Here is a 14792-nt window from a genome sequence, read left to right as displayed (position 1 = left end):
GCTGGAACATCTGGACGTGTGACTGTGATTATTTATTTCAGATGGCATGATTAGTGGAGATGGGAAAGTTGCGCCTGAAGCGTCGGGGTCTGGGAACGGTTTCCCCGTGGTGAACCAGACGAGATGTAGGCGGCTGCGTCTCCTTTGTTTTTTTTTGTTTTTTAATTTTTTTGGAACGTTATCGCGTTAGTGTTAAAAGGGGACCGTTTCTGGGGACCATGTGGTTTTGTTTTGTGAAACCCCAATTTGCTACAAGTCCAAACTCTTACTTAATCGCAGTCCGCAAGCTGGAGCTCATTTTCCTCCCATTTAATCTTTTTTTTTTTAAACTCCCAAGGCCTTTTTTTCCACTCAAATCCAATGAAGCATTGATGAATTTGAGTGTGTATTTGCCAGGGTTTTATATGCAAGATTTCGTGGAAATCAGACCATCCTCAATTCCTCTGGCTTAGTCTCACTGCTCCCCCCCCCCTTCTCTCTCCTCAGCCGTTCCTGCCCCCACTGATCTGAATTTCGGAGAGGTGGGCCCCGACACCATAGAGGTCACCTGGACCGCCCCTACTGTCCTCACGTCCGCCGACATCACCCGTTTCATCGTCCGCTACCACCCGATCAACAACGACGACGACGTCACCGAGCGCAACGTGGGCGGCAACACCAACAGCGTCGTCCTGCGCGGTAAGAGCGCCTTCGTCAACCGCGTCTGTGTACGCGCGCCGCGGGCTGGAGAGACGGCGGTTGGAATTTAACTGCCGCCTGTCGAGCGGTTCGGCGAGACCGCGTGTCACTGTCTGACCCGCGTGTGTGTCCGCCCTCCACAGACCTGCTGCCCAACACGGAGTACGTGGTGAGCGTGGTGTGCGTGTTCGAGGAGCGGGAGAGCAAGCCTGTCACCGGCACCCAGAAGACAAGTGAGTGCGGGGAAACCTGGGATCCGGAAGGTTCTGTCCGTCGGCGTGGAGGGGTGAAGGAGGGATCGGCGTTCTGTGAAGCACTACGCAACTTATTTACCCGCTACTTTTCTGTTCCCCTCCCCCCCCCCCCCCCCCCCATTCCACAGCCCTGGACTCGCCCACGGCCCTGGACTTCTCCGAGGTGTCCACCAACTCCTTCACCGTCCACTGGGTGGCGCCGCGCGCCGTCATCACCGGCTACAAGGTCCGCTACCAGGCGGCCAGCGGCGGCCGCTCCAGGGAGGAGAGGCTGCCCCCGACCCGGAGCCACTTCGCCCTGACGGGCCTGGCGCCGGAGACCGAGTACATCATCAGCATCCTCGCCGTCAGCGGCTCCCAGGAGAGCCTGCCGCTCACCGGTCGCCAGGCAACCAGTGCGTTTCCCTTTTTTGCCCCGTTTGTGTCCCACGTTTCCCCACAAAGCTGTGATCTATTCTATTTTTTTTTTTTTGTATTTTCCCCAAACTGTTCTCGATTCTCGTTCACTTTATCGTCGTCTCGCTGTTTCCCCAGTTTCGGATGCCCCCACCGACCTGGTTGTGACCACCTCCACCCCCGACAGCATTACCATCCGCTGGGACGCCCCCTCTGTCTCCGTGCGGTACTACAGGATCACCCACGGGGAGACAGGTCAGTGGATCTGATTCTTTTTGTCCAGACGCCATGGTTACTGTGTTACTACCATTTGTAATGTTTATTTGCAATGTCTTGGCGCAGGGCTGTTGCTTGACTTACAGCTCTACTAGGGCACAGACCCCAGGCCCCTGCAATAACCTGGAGAAATGGCTGAAAATTGTAGTTTTTTTCCCCCCTTAGTTGCTTGTGACAGTGATAGTGGTCTCTGTTTTTTTCACCATCCTTTTTTTGGGCCACGTGCCCCAGTACACTTGGTCAGGGAACGCCCCTGTCTTCGGGCTTGTAACCGAAAAACGCTTCCGTCTCTCCCCCACCCCAGGAGGCCACGGTATCCCCAAGGAGTTCACTGTCCCCGGGTCCCAGTCCTCCGCTACCATTCGGGACCTGCGCCCCGGGACCGAGTACACCATCACCGTCTACGCCGTGACGGGGCGAGGGGACAGTCCCGCCTCCAGCACTCCCATCTATGTCACTCACAGGACAGGTACGGGCTGCTTATGATCACACCTGGTCCCCCAATCACAGCCTTACTTTACGAATGCTGATGTCCTGGGCCACCAATCACAGCCTTACTTTACGAATGCTGATGTCCTGGGCCACCAATCACAACCTCACTGTAGGAATGCTGATCTCCTGTCCCCCAATCACAGCCTTACTTTACGAATGCTGATCTCCTGGGCCACCAATCACAGCCTCACTGTAGGAATGCTGATCTCCTGGGCCACCAATCACAGCCTCACTGTAGGAATGGTGATCTCCTGGTCCACCAATCACAGCCTTCCTTTAGGAATGCTGATCTAGAATCCGGTGCGCCCATTTTATGAGCATTTGCTCCTGAAAATTGATGAGTGATAACTGGAAAAATAATTTAGCATCTACTAAGTGGGATGCATTGGTGTGCTCCTAAATTTTTCAGCTTGAGAGCGCATGTGCTCATTGGAAAAAAATGTTAGCGTAGAGCTCTGTGTCCGTGTCCTGACGGTGTTCTTAAGCAACTCCGGGTCATCTTAGGCAAGTTTGCATTTTCGCATACCATGGATACGTGCCCAGGACTTTGTTAATTTGTCATAGCGATGCACTTCTGTCTTGGAGTGCTGTCAAGTGGAGCATTAGCTAGCCGTACAGGAAGTGTAAATCATCATCTCTCTGTCTCGTAGATATTCAAGGCCCCGTCTGGGATAAAAGATGTTTGTCTTGTTAGAGATGCGCTTCTGCCTTTGAGGGCTATCGAGTGGAGACTCAGCTAGCCGTACAGGAAGTGTAAATCACAGGAAGTGTAAATCATCATCTCTCTCTCTCTCTCTCTCTCTCTCTCTCTCTCGTAGATATCGAGTCCCCGTCTGAGATGGAGGTGACCGACGTGAAGGACAACACCATCACGGTGCGCTGGACCCCGGCTCAAGGCCCCGTCACAGGGTACCGGGTCACCGGCACCCCCAAAAATGGCCAAGGCCCCACCTTCTCCGAAGTGGTTGCTCCCGGTAGGATTTCAGCTGTGTTTTTGCCCTCTACCAAGAAAAAAAAAAAAAAAAACGCCCCCCCCATCTCTGCCTGCAATTAGTTTGGGTGAGGGAGTGGAGGGGTGGGGTGGGGGGGGGGGGGGGTTGTTTAGCCATGTCATAATGAGCTGAAAAGGTTAAGAATTTCACGAGCTGTATATATTTTATTATTTGCATACTTACATTTAGGCAAATGCCAAATAAATAAATGTACATATCTGTAATTTAGCAGACTCTATTATCCAGATGGACTTACATTTGTACAAGCATTACAAGCACTGCCTCCTTAGCATTATACCACATTATCCTGGCCTAGCAGGCAGCCATTTGCATGCTACACGGTTCATTAGAAATGCTGGTTGTGGTACACGGCTGAATCCTAAACGGCAGGCACATCGGCCCTGTCTGTTGGCGGGCTGAACGGTACGTACGCACAGAAGCGTTTTCCTGGCCACCATTTTGTTTCTGACGGCCCTCAATCTGTGTTCCAGACCAGACGGAGATCACCTTCTCGGGCCTGATGCCCACAGCCGAATATGAGCTGAGCGTGTTCGCCCTGGGAGAGGATGGGGAGAGCGCGCCTCTGGTGGAGACCGCAATTACCGGTGAGCCCCCCCCCCCCCGCCCCCACTCCAACTCTAAACATTACCCACAATCCCTTGGAAAGGACACTTATAGCGCATTGTATCCTTTTTTGTCTTTTCCCCCAGTAGAATGTTTTCATTTACAGGGATTTTACAGGAGTTCAGTTTTTTTTCCCCCCAACACTGTCAAAGTCGTCATGTAGAATAATGGCATTGACTCACTCTTTAAAGGCCATCCCATAAAAAAACCAGGATTTATAGGTTTTTCCTTCATTAAATGGTTTTTCACTGGGAACACTGCTGCCAGAGTTTTTTTCGGTTTTTCCAGATCAGCACTCTGTTTACGGGTCCAAACCGCCTCAAACTGGCATGCACTGGGGGCCTTCTTTCCCCCCCTCTGTGTTTTGTGGTGGGCGCCCCCCCCCCCCCATGTCTAGGTCCTAACCCCCCCCCTCTCCTCGTATTCCAGCTGTGGACCGGCCCAAAGACCTGATCTTCTCCGACGTGGACTCCACCTCCATGAGGATCTCCTGGGAGGCCCCCGAGGGGGCGGTGACCTCCTACAGGGTCCTGTACTCCAGCTCCGAGGAGGGCGAGGCCGAGCTCCGCCCCGCCCCCGACGGGGAGGCCGAAACCGCCCAGCTGCGGGGGCTGCGTCCCGGGACGGAGTACACCGTCAGGGTCATCGCCCTGCACGACCGCACCCCGAGCCCCGCCCTGGAGGGGGCGCAGGCCACAGGTACGCCTCGAGCGCAGCGTTACGACCGCAGCACACCCAGGGTTAAATCATTTATTTGGGAAATTTTTGCCCTTTTAGACACCATTAAAGCTCCTGCAGAAAATAAAACATCTGTTTTCACCGGTTCCTTCCTTCACATGACTGTAACACAGGGAAGCCCAATCCCTGTTCCTGGAGATGTACTGTACTTTCGTTTCACCCCTGATTTGGCACGCCTGAAGCATCTGTTTTCACCAGTTTTCAGAACACAGTTCTTGAGCGGCCCAATTCGATTCCTGGACATCTACCGTTCTGTATGTCTTCATTTCAACCCTAATTTGGCACGCCTGGCTCTGCTAATTACCAGCTCAATGAGATCTCTCGCTGTTGGTGTTGTTTTTGTTAGGGTTGGAGTGAAAACAGTACGGGCCAGTAGATCACCAGGAACAGGGTTGGTATCCCTTCTGTAGTGTTCAATTACACCTTAAGAACCCACGGAAGTGCTTTCAGATTTTCCCATTCTTCAAGGAGTTGAAGTATTTCAAAGGCATGTGTAACCAAGGTCTAGTGTGTATACTCCAAAAGCTGTCTCGATGTCACAATCACTCTTCAAATCAGCCTGGGTTCTCAGTATTCTAACACAGTATCATGCTTTTGTTTGTGTTTGTTGATGTGATTTTAACATTTTTCTACCAACCCCCCACCTCCACCCTCACCCCCCAACAGCCATTCCTGCCCCCACAAACCTGAAATTCACTCAGGTCAGTCCTTCAGCCTTCACCATCTCCTGGGACGCCCCCCGTGCCCAGCTTTCCGGCTACCGCGTGGTCATCAACCCCAAGAACAAGAGCGGGCCCACCAAGGAGATCAGCCTGGCGCCGGACACCACTCAGGTCTTCGTGCCTTCGCTCATGGTAACGTATTTCCTTTCTTTCTTTTTTTTTCCATATACCTTTTCCATAGTTTTCCAAGTTGACCTTGTCGGAGTGATGATTTGTTCATCATTTGGTTCCCTTCATACTTTTCCAACAGCTGCAGTTGTACTTCTCCAGCATTCTGTGTGGACGGATGACCTCTGTTGATGGCATAATAAGAGACCAAATTGAGTTTCTGTTTAGTTTAAACTCAGTGCTGAGACATGCCCCCCTCCAGGGCTAGCAAAGCCATCATAGACACCAGGCTTGTAATTCCCCGTTGAGTGGGTGGATGAAAGCATGGACTCGCTGCCAACAACTTCAGTCTCTACACTGAAGAGAGAAATCAGAAACACGTGAATTCTGCATTTGCTTCTTCTTTGTCTTGTGGGATTGTTTGTAATTACGATGAGCACGTCCCCACGAAAGACGACACGTTCCCGCTCGATGATGTCATCACCGTTCGTCTTTCGCAGGTGGCCACTACCTACGAAGTCCTCATCTACGCACTGAAGGACACGCTCACCAGCCGACCCCTCCAGGGAGAGGTCACCACCCTGGACAGTAAGTCCGATCTTCTCGTAACCCAGCAGCTGGCCTTAGTGCGGGTCGTTTATCCCATTGCTAGGTTAAGATGTCCCTTTACACTCCGCATTCGTTGTGAAAAGTTTATCACGCTGAACTCCCCACTGAATTAAATTTTTTACATTTTTTTTACACTTCCGTTCCGTTTCAGCAATCAGCCCCCCCCGCCGCGTTCGGATCACGGACATCAAGGACTCCTCCATCACGCTCACCTGGCGCTCCAAGGTGGAGACCATCTCCGGCTTCCTCATCGAAGCCACGCCCGCCAGCGGCAGCCACGCCCCCATCCAAAGGACCATCTCACCCGAGCTCCGCTCTTACACTCTCACTGGTACTATTACCCTCTTATTACACACAGCCCTCTGCTGCTGCGTAGGGTTTATTACATGCTTATAACACTCTGCTCTTACAATCTCACTCGTACTATTACCCTCTTATTACACAGCCCTCTGCTGCTGCGTAGGGTTTATTACCTGCTTATAACACTCTGCTCTTACAATCTCACTCGTACTATTACCCTCTTATTACACAGCCCTCTGCTGCTGTGTAGGGTTTATTACATGCTTATAACACTCTGCTCTTACACTCTCACTGGTACTATTACCCTCTTATTACTCACAGCCCTCTGCTGCTGCGTAGGGTTTATTACCTGCTTATAACACTCTGCTCTTACAATCTCACTCGTACTATTACCCTCTTAATACACACAGCCGTCTGCTGCTGCGTAGGGTTTATTACCTGCTTATAACACTCTCAGTGGTTCCTAACGTGTGTTACTGGAGATCTATTGTCCTGTATGTTTCCACTCCAACCTAACAAAAGACACCTCATTCAACAGCTAGAGATGTCATTCAGCTGCTAATTAGTAGAATGAGGTGTGCCACATTATGGTTGAAATGAAAACCTACTGGACAATAGATCTCAAGGAACAGAGTTTGTACCGTATAAGCCGGGCCTATTCAACTCCAGGTCCTGTGGGCCGCAGTGCCTGCAGGTATTTGCTGCAGGCCTGCACTAAAAGATATGATTTCACTAACAGGCTTACTTCCTCGACCAAGGAGGTAAAATAATTAGCAAAATCTGGTGGTGTAGTGCGTGGTTAGAGCAAATACCTCCGGACACTGCTGCCCGCAGAGAGTTGAGTTGCGCGGGTATAGGTTATTATTAGCCTTCTATTGCAGTGATGCTTCTGCTGCTGCTTCCGGCTAACTGTAGGATGGGCGCATTTTCATTATCAAATGATCTCTTGCAGGTCTGCAGCCAGGTACCTCCTACACCATCCACTTCTACACCCTGAACGGAGATGCACGCAGTGCCCCCTTCACCATCACTGCCAACACAAGTACGTGCCCCATCCCAAAAAAATCCCGAAAAAAAATTGGGTGTAGGCGTTCTCTTTTAAGGGAATGCAGTTTTTTTTTTGTGTGCTGGTGCACAGTGCCTGTGTCGGTATCGTTCAGGTTTGTCCGTTTTTTTTCTTGGCAGTGAAACCGTCGGTCGAGGGCCCCACCAACATCCGCTTCACCTCTCTGACCCCCAACGCCATCTCCTTCACCTGGGACGCCCCGCGCACGCGCATCACGGGCTACTTCATCACCTACGAGGTGTCCGGCGGCTCCCCCCGCGAGCTCACCCCACGCCCCCACGCCGGCATGAACTACGCCACCATCTCAGGTACCAGCCCCAGACACCCCCCCCAACCCCCCCCTTCCCCCAACCCCACGCCGCCCTGCTCCATCAGCACAAACAGCGAGCCTTTCATAAATCACAGAGTAGCACTGCTGTCCCATTAGCCGCTACGGGAGAACAGGCTATTCATGAACTTTGAGCTCCTCCTCAAGCACTCTACTGTATGGAAACATGGGCAGCACGGTGGCACAGTGGTTGGCGCTGTTCCCTTCCAGGTACACACCCACAGGACGTGCGTGTCAGGTCACGTACACTCCTGCCATTGCCCTTGGCCAAGGCACTGGCCTCAGAGCTGGAGTTTGGTCCCCCGGGTGCTGCACTATGGCTGCCCACTGCTCCTAAGCAGCTAGCATGGGTCAAATGCAGAGGACAAATTACCCACACAGGGGTTCAATAAAGTATTTTAAAACAAGCACGGAACCGTCCGGGACCCATGGCGCAACTCACTTCTGCAGACACATTTTAGCTGGCACCACCTGCACATGTGTCCCACAAAACGTCCCTCAAAGGTAGTCCGTGAGTGAGTGAGTGACCACAATTTGCCATGCATAGCCCACGGCGGCAGATCACGCGCGCTGTGGGGAAAACACGTGAAGCATTCTTGAATTTGATGCTAATTTGGCGTCTTTTGGCGACATTCCGTTTGACGTTGTGCCGCTGTTTTTTGCGTCCAGGTCTGAAGCCGGGCACCGAGTACATCATCAAGATCATCGCCCTGCAGGGCTCCCAGCGGAGCACCCCGCTGGTGGGGAAGGCCAGGACTCGTAAGTACACGCGTGTTCACGCTCGCACACGCAAAAACACACACACACACATCCTTTTTTTTTTGCCAAAAATGGGTAAGAGTTGACAAAAAAAAAAGGCGTTAAACCCGGGTCATTTGTGCACCAGAGGAAAGCGTGGACTTAAAAGGTAACCAAAGTGCTCTTGTTTTGCGACAAGTGCACTTTCAGTGCCAGCTAATCTTATGCAAATAACTACTCCTCCAGTGCTTTTTAACAGAGCATTTGCTTTTGAATGGCCATAGATATTCAAAAGGAAATGGCGGCCAGCTTTGCTCAGCGGATCCGGCAAGAGACGGTGATCTTGACGGATTCGCCCCCTGCTGGCGGTGACGTGCTAACGCAGGCCCCTCTAACGCGCTTTGCCTCCTAACCCGTCTCTCCGCTAGAACTCGAGCTCCAGCTGCCGGTGCCCGAGCTGCCCGTCCCCCACCGCCCCGGCCCCGACGCCCTGGACGTGCCCGAGGACGCCGCGCCCGACTTCGACCAGAACCGCGTGCAGCTGGCGGGCACCAGCGGGCACGGCACCCTGGGCCAGCAGGGCCAGCACATCTACACCGAGTACCAGAGCCTGGGCCCCAACGGACAGCCCCAGGGGCCCGACGGCCGCGAGCCCCTGGCCCGCGTGCCCCAGCCGGGCGCCGACGGGGAGCTGGTGCACGTGGTGCGGGTGAATGAAGGGAGCTTTCCCTTTGGTTTTCCAGAGAACGAGACTGCGGTCCCGCAGGAGTCTCAGACCCAGACCACCGTCTCCTGGCAGCCGTCCCTGCAGAGCTCTGAGTACCTGCTGTCCTGCCACCCCATCACCCACAGCAGCGAGAAGGTGTTCCAGGTACATACAAACAAACACCCGCCATCACCCACGGCAACGAGAAGGTGTTCCATGTACATACCCACGCACACAGTCACCCTATCACCCATGACAACGAGGTGTTCCAGGTACATACAAACAAACACCCGCTATCACCCATGACAAGGAGAAGGTGTTCCATGTACATACCCACATACGCAGTCACCCTATCACCCACGGCAACCAGAAGGTGTTCCTGTTATATACCCAGACACACATGCACACAGAAGTTTCCCGAAGGCAGATAAACTGATATACACACGCTCGCTCGCAGACATGAACTCAGGCGAACCCTATCAAGACCGTATACTGTACACACGCACGCACATACGCACTCGTCCAGACGGCCCCCCTCTCGAGAGGCCGCAGCGCTGTCCAAGCGCCGTCTCGCGTGAGGGAACTGGGGCTCCCGCCGACCCCCTCCAGGAGGAGAACGCCATGGAAACTGGCGGCTCTCCTAGCAGATTGCCTCAGCTCTGGGAGGCGTCCAGGCAGCGGTGCTGGGGCGAGCAGCGGGGAGAGACCGCCGCTGCGTTCCAGCGCCGCTGGCTCGATAGCCCGAGAGTCCGTCTGTGCGCTCGGACCACGTGCAGGGGGAGCGGCGTGAGGCAGCGCTCCTGCTCCGCGGGGTAAAAGCCAGGGGAAGGCAGACAGGAAATGACTGCTTCTGTCTGCGATGTGTCCGCCGTCCCGCCAGCGGAACAACCTTGGCCTTTACAAGGCTTCTTTTTTTTTTCTTCTTCTTTTCTTTCTATTGCTGAATCCTCAGTTATATCTGTCTGTCCGCTGTCTACCGTATATGGAGGGGTCAGGCACAGTGAGAGGTTGGGGGGGGGGGGGGCGGGGGGGCGGTTTGGGGATTTAACCCTTTAAGATGTAAGATCACAAATATGCCATTAGAATGTTCTTAACCGAACAACATTCTAATGCTGATGTCACAATCACTTCCGGTGATTGGAAGCAGTGGAGTTCTAGAACACTGATTTAGAATTTTGGGGGGGGGGGGGGGGACCTACTCTTCAGAGGGTTCAGTGCGAAGGAGGATATTGGGTGGCCATTACATAATCACCAGCTGGGATCCCTTAGCATTTCTGACCTGCTCTCCAAACTTTTCTTTCCCTCCAGATGCGCCTCCCAGGAACCTCCACCAGCGCCACCCTTGTGGGCCTCACCTCCGGGGCCTCCTACAACGTCATCGTGGAGGCCATCAAGGGGGCCCTCAAGCACAAGATCCTGGAGGAGATGATCACTGTCAGCAACACCGGTACAGAGCCCGTCAGCCAGCCACACAGTTATACTGCACGCAGATCCTGAAAAAACAGGCCTTAAGCTGAAGCTAATTCGAAAATGAATAACTGCTTACCATTACTCAGGTGAAACTAAAGGTATTTGTACTGAGGTGGTCCGTTGTGTTGATGTGCATTTGTCTGATTTGGCTTTGATTGATTCTTTAAATTGAGGTGGTCCATTGTGTTGATGTGCATTTGTCTGATTTGGCTTTGATTGATTATTTAAATTGAGGTGGTCCGTTGTGTTGATGTGCATTTGTCTGATTTGGCTTTGATTGATTATTTAAATTGAGGTGGTCCGTTGTGTTGATGTGCATTTGTCTGATTTGGCTCTGATTGGTTAATTAAACGGCTGTGTGTGCCTCCTCCCTCCCTCCAGTTCCAGGGAACGTGCCCTCCAAGGACGTGTGCTACGACACCTTCACGGCCACCTACCACGACGTGGGCGATGAGTGGGAGCGCATGTCGGACACCGGCTTCAAGCTCTGGTGCAAGTGCCTCGGCCTCGGCAGCGGCCATTTTAGATGCGACTCCTCCAGTGAGTGGCTCCCCTTTCCCATCATGCACCTCGCGTTCCGGCGCACTCTAGTTAGTCGTGGAACGGCAGGTCTTGCACCACTGAGGAATTGAACCAAGGACATTATGGCAAAAGACCCATCAAAATGTTTGTGTATTGAATTCTACCCATGGTAGCTGTGTGGCGTCACTGTTGTCAACTTACAAACATTGACCCACGTTGCATCTGAGACTAATCCAATGTCAATCGCAGAGATTTGCACTGTCAGCTGCTTCAGCTGTTTAGCTGGCCGTGCAAACACTAAGGCTTGTTGTGTATTTCTCTGGTAAGATATTGTGGTGGCTTCATGGTCACTGGTCATGTGACGGCCGTATGGGACTGATTGGCTCGTACGGTCTCTGCGTGGGGGAACAGGGGGTGGGTATAGGGCGAGTGCCTGACCCCCCCCCTGAGGAACCGTCTCCTGTCCTCCCAAAACAGAGTGGTGCCACGACAACGGCAACAACTACCGCATCGGCGAGAAGTGGGACCGGCAGGCCGAGAACGGCCACCTGATGACCTGCACCTGCCTGGGCAACGGGAAGGGCGAGTTCAAGTGCGAGCCGCGTGAGTACCGCAAAAAACCGGGAGGGGTGGGGGGGGCGTGCCGTCCCGTCCCGAGGGGGTCGTCTTCCACTGAACCCCCGTTAGCATTGAGAACGGTCATCTGCGACATAGCTCAGCGACGACATATGGCGACATAGCTCAGGGGGTAAGACCGATTGTCTGGCAGTCGGAGGGTCGCCGGTTCAAACCCCGCCCTGGGCGTGTCGAAGTGTCCTTGAGCAAGACACCTAACCCCTAACTGCTCTGGCGAATGAGAGGCATCAATTGTAAAGCGCTTTGGATAAAAGCGCTATATAAATGCAGTCCATTTACCATTCATCATAACCCTCTCAGCATGATGATTATGGCCGAGGGGATCTGTGTAGCCTCCTTTAGGCTGTGGATGGTTTGTTTGACGCCCTCCCTGTTGACTCGTCCAGATGAGGACACCTGCTACGATAACGGGAAGGTGTACAAGGTGGGCAACCAGTGGCAGAAGGAGTACCTGGGAGCCATCTGCACCTGCACTTGCTACGGCGGGCAGCAGGTAAGACGCAGTCCACCCGCGAGCGTGAATGTGACTCCACCTGTGAGTGTGAATGTCACGCAGGTGTGACTCCACCTGTGAGTGTGTATGTTATGCAGGTGTGTGACTCCACCTGTGAGTGTGTATGTTGTACAGATGTGACTCCACCTGTGAGTGTGAATGTTGTACAGGTGCGTTTGCTGGAGTGTTACTCCACCTGTGAGCGTGAATGTCGCGCAGGTGTGTGTGTGCGTGTGTGTGTAACCGCTGTGCTGTCTCCTCTCAGGGTTGGCGCTGTGAGAACTGCCGTCGGCCAGGCGGGGGTCTGGACGTGGACTTCGTGCAGCCGGTCCACACGGACCTGTACGAGCGCTACAGGGAGAACACCCTGCGCAAACTGGTGAGCGCCTCTCCTCGTCCTCCGCCTCCCCGCTTCAGCTACTCTTCTGTCACTCTCTCTGTCACAGACCCCACGGCCCTGCAAACTGTATCTGTAGGGGAAGTAGCTGAATTTGACATGGTTAATTTTTCACCAAGTAACTAAATTACAAATGGTAACCTCATATCAAATTAGTCAGCAGTTGACGAAAAGCATCAAGCACCACATCTAATCATGAAACAAAAAAAACAAAAAAAAATGAAGAAAATTTGTGAGTAGTGTGTGATTAGACCAGAAATGTAAAGAAATGGTGAGTGTTTTTGGCCATTTTAGCCTCACTGAAAAGACTGCAAACTAAATGGGGGGGGGGGGGGGGGGGGAGTACTGAAATGCACAAATGTGCTGCACCAGTCACCCTGCTTGGAAATGCAGGTATGAATCATGTGCGCAGGCTGGATAAAAGCAGAAGGGTTTACTGGAACTGACGGCTGTATTACTCCCAACAGAACATCCAGTGCCCCATTGAGTGCCTGAGACCAGACCTCCTCGCAGATGCACAGATCCCCCGAGAGTGAACCAGAAGCCCCCCCCACCCCCCCCCATCCTGTCCGTCCTGTCCCGCCGCCCCACCCCCACCCCCCCCGCCCCCCAGCTACGTACCGCACCGGTGATGTTGAGGAGGCCCTCACCCCAGACTGTACTAACACACCTTCGTGCCTTATTCTCTGGATAATCTGATCAAAGATCTGCTGCTGCTTCACCTCACACTCCTTTCTGCAAAATCAGCTCTAAAGACTTCTGCCCAAAAAAAAACCAAAAAAAAGTGCCCTTTCCCCCCCCCCCAAACAGTTGGTTAGTTGATGTCCTGTTTAACACCCCTTTGAGACACTTTAAAGAAAAACATTCCCTGTGCAGAGTTTCCTGTACGTAGTCCCAAAAGGCCCTGGGGTTTGTAGTCTTTACAGGAAAAGTGTAGGAGGTCGAACCCCCATGGAGACACCAAGGCCATAAAGGAAAGTTTTTTTTTTTTTTTTTACCTCCCTCCATTTTGAGTCAGAGTGACTAGCAATGTTGGTCCCTGTTCCGATTGGTTAGTTCAGATTTTGGAGGCCCCGGATTGGGCAGTGTGCGCCTTTCAGTATTCCTCTAAATGCAACGTTGAGTAACAGCGTGTTAAGTGTTGTCACTTTTCTGTTATTGTACTTTTTTTGTTTTTTAAGAAAAAAAAAAAGAAAATAGAAAAAACATCTGAAATGAAGCACTGTTTTAGCAAACGCAAGCTGTCGAACCCGTGCGCAGACTACGTTCGCTTCCCCGTCCTGAACTGCGTGTTCTTCTTATTTCTCTCCGATAGCTTCTGCTCTCGTAGGGGAAGCACTGTCCGTGACGCTTGCCGATCTCGACCGATTTGTTGTAGTTTTTCACTTTTAAAGAAAAAAAAAAAAACTAGTTTTATTTATCCCTCTCTTCCAAGCATTTTGTGTGAATGCAAATTTTGAGGTGTAAACTTTTTTTTATTTTTATACTGTAGGTGCCAAAGTCTTTACTACTGTGGACAGAAATTCCTTTTAATAAAGTTTTACAAGAACCTCAAAAAACGTCTGATTTTTGATTGCTCTTATTTTCTCCTATTTTAAAAAGGGATGTACGCAGCATAAATACTGTCTCTAACTTTATAGCTCTTGCATGTATATATTAGCATTTTTATATTAGCAAGCAGGTAGGAGTAGTTTGGACTTCATGTCCAAGAGGTCAAAATTATAGGCAGATTATTACAAGTTACAACATTATATACAATTAAGAGGTGCTACAACATTGTAGTTCTACCATTTTAGCAAAGACATTGAAAACTGATGGTGTGGCTGGGTTTCAGACACAAAGCAGCAGGTCAGGATTATTCTACATCTTCAAGCAAGTTTGAGGCAGACCTTCCAAATAATCCTAAACCAAGCTCTGGTTATAATGAAATTCCAGCCTTGGATGACTCAACTACTCAAACTCAGCCAACTTCTAGCTTCTTCTTTGCATTGCATGGTACATCAGATATTCATACAAGTACTACAACAATTCAGAATTCTGATATTGAGCCAATTCTTAATTCTCAGGTGGGTCAAAATGTTAATAATTTGCTGGAGAACAAAAAACATTTGTTACATCAGAAAGTCTGTTGGAAACACGATATGCAGTTTGGCACCATTTTAAATTCTTCCAATGGCTTTCTAAGAAAGGTTATCTACAATACGTTTGGACAATAAGTTCCCATATCTAATCTGGAAAGAATGAGAC

General features: G+C 51.6%; 1 protein-coding gene across 3 annotated transcripts in view; it reads left to right on the top strand.

Moving 5' to 3' along the window:
* The window catches only part of LOC118222974 (fibronectin-like), a 31698-nt gene extending 18569 nt beyond the window's left edge, over positions 1–13129 (top strand). Inside the window, exons 26-47 of one of the 3 annotated variants that reach the window (XM_035408975.1) lie at positions 42–125; positions 487–678; positions 822–911; positions 1061–1327; positions 1467–1583; positions 1909–2073; positions 2915–3070; positions 3580–3693; positions 4142–4411; positions 5117–5304; positions 5781–5868; positions 6041–6220; positions 7142–7231; positions 7375–7563; positions 8253–8342; positions 9065–9192; positions 10336–10474; positions 10879–11037; positions 11497–11622; positions 12042–12148; positions 12414–12527; positions 13013–13129. In XM_035408975.1, the coding sequence (XP_035264866.1) occupies positions 42–125; positions 487–678; positions 822–911; positions 1061–1327; positions 1467–1583; positions 1909–2073; positions 2915–3070; positions 3580–3693; positions 4142–4411; positions 5117–5304; positions 5781–5868; positions 6041–6220; positions 7142–7231; positions 7375–7563; positions 8253–8342; positions 9065–9192; positions 10336–10474; positions 10879–11037; positions 11497–11622; positions 12042–12148; positions 12414–12527; positions 13013–13081 (3122 nt within the window). In that variant the 3' untranslated portion in view covers positions 13082–13129. Of the gene's footprint in view, positions 1–41; positions 126–486; positions 679–821; positions 912–1060; positions 1328–1466; positions 1584–1908; positions 2074–2914; positions 3071–3579; positions 3694–4141; positions 4412–5116; positions 5305–5780; positions 5869–6040; positions 6221–7141; positions 7232–7374; positions 7564–8252; positions 8343–8749; positions 9193–10335; positions 10475–10878; positions 11038–11496; positions 11623–12041; positions 12149–12413; positions 12528–13012 lie in introns of all 3 variants that reach the window. The other 2 variants (XM_035408973.1, XM_035408974.1) reach the window with 2 other exon arrangements.
* The last annotated feature ends 1663 nt before the right edge of the window (positions 13130–14792 follow it).

This window comes from Anguilla anguilla, chromosome 3, assembly GCF_013347855.1.
Source record: "Anguilla anguilla isolate fAngAng1 chromosome 3, fAngAng1.pri, whole genome shotgun sequence".
NCBI classification, from domain to species: Eukaryota; Metazoa; Chordata; class Actinopteri; order Anguilliformes; family Anguillidae; genus Anguilla; species Anguilla anguilla.
The sequence above is the reverse complement of the archived record's forward strand: the minus strand, read 5'-3'. Positions and strand labels throughout refer to the sequence as shown.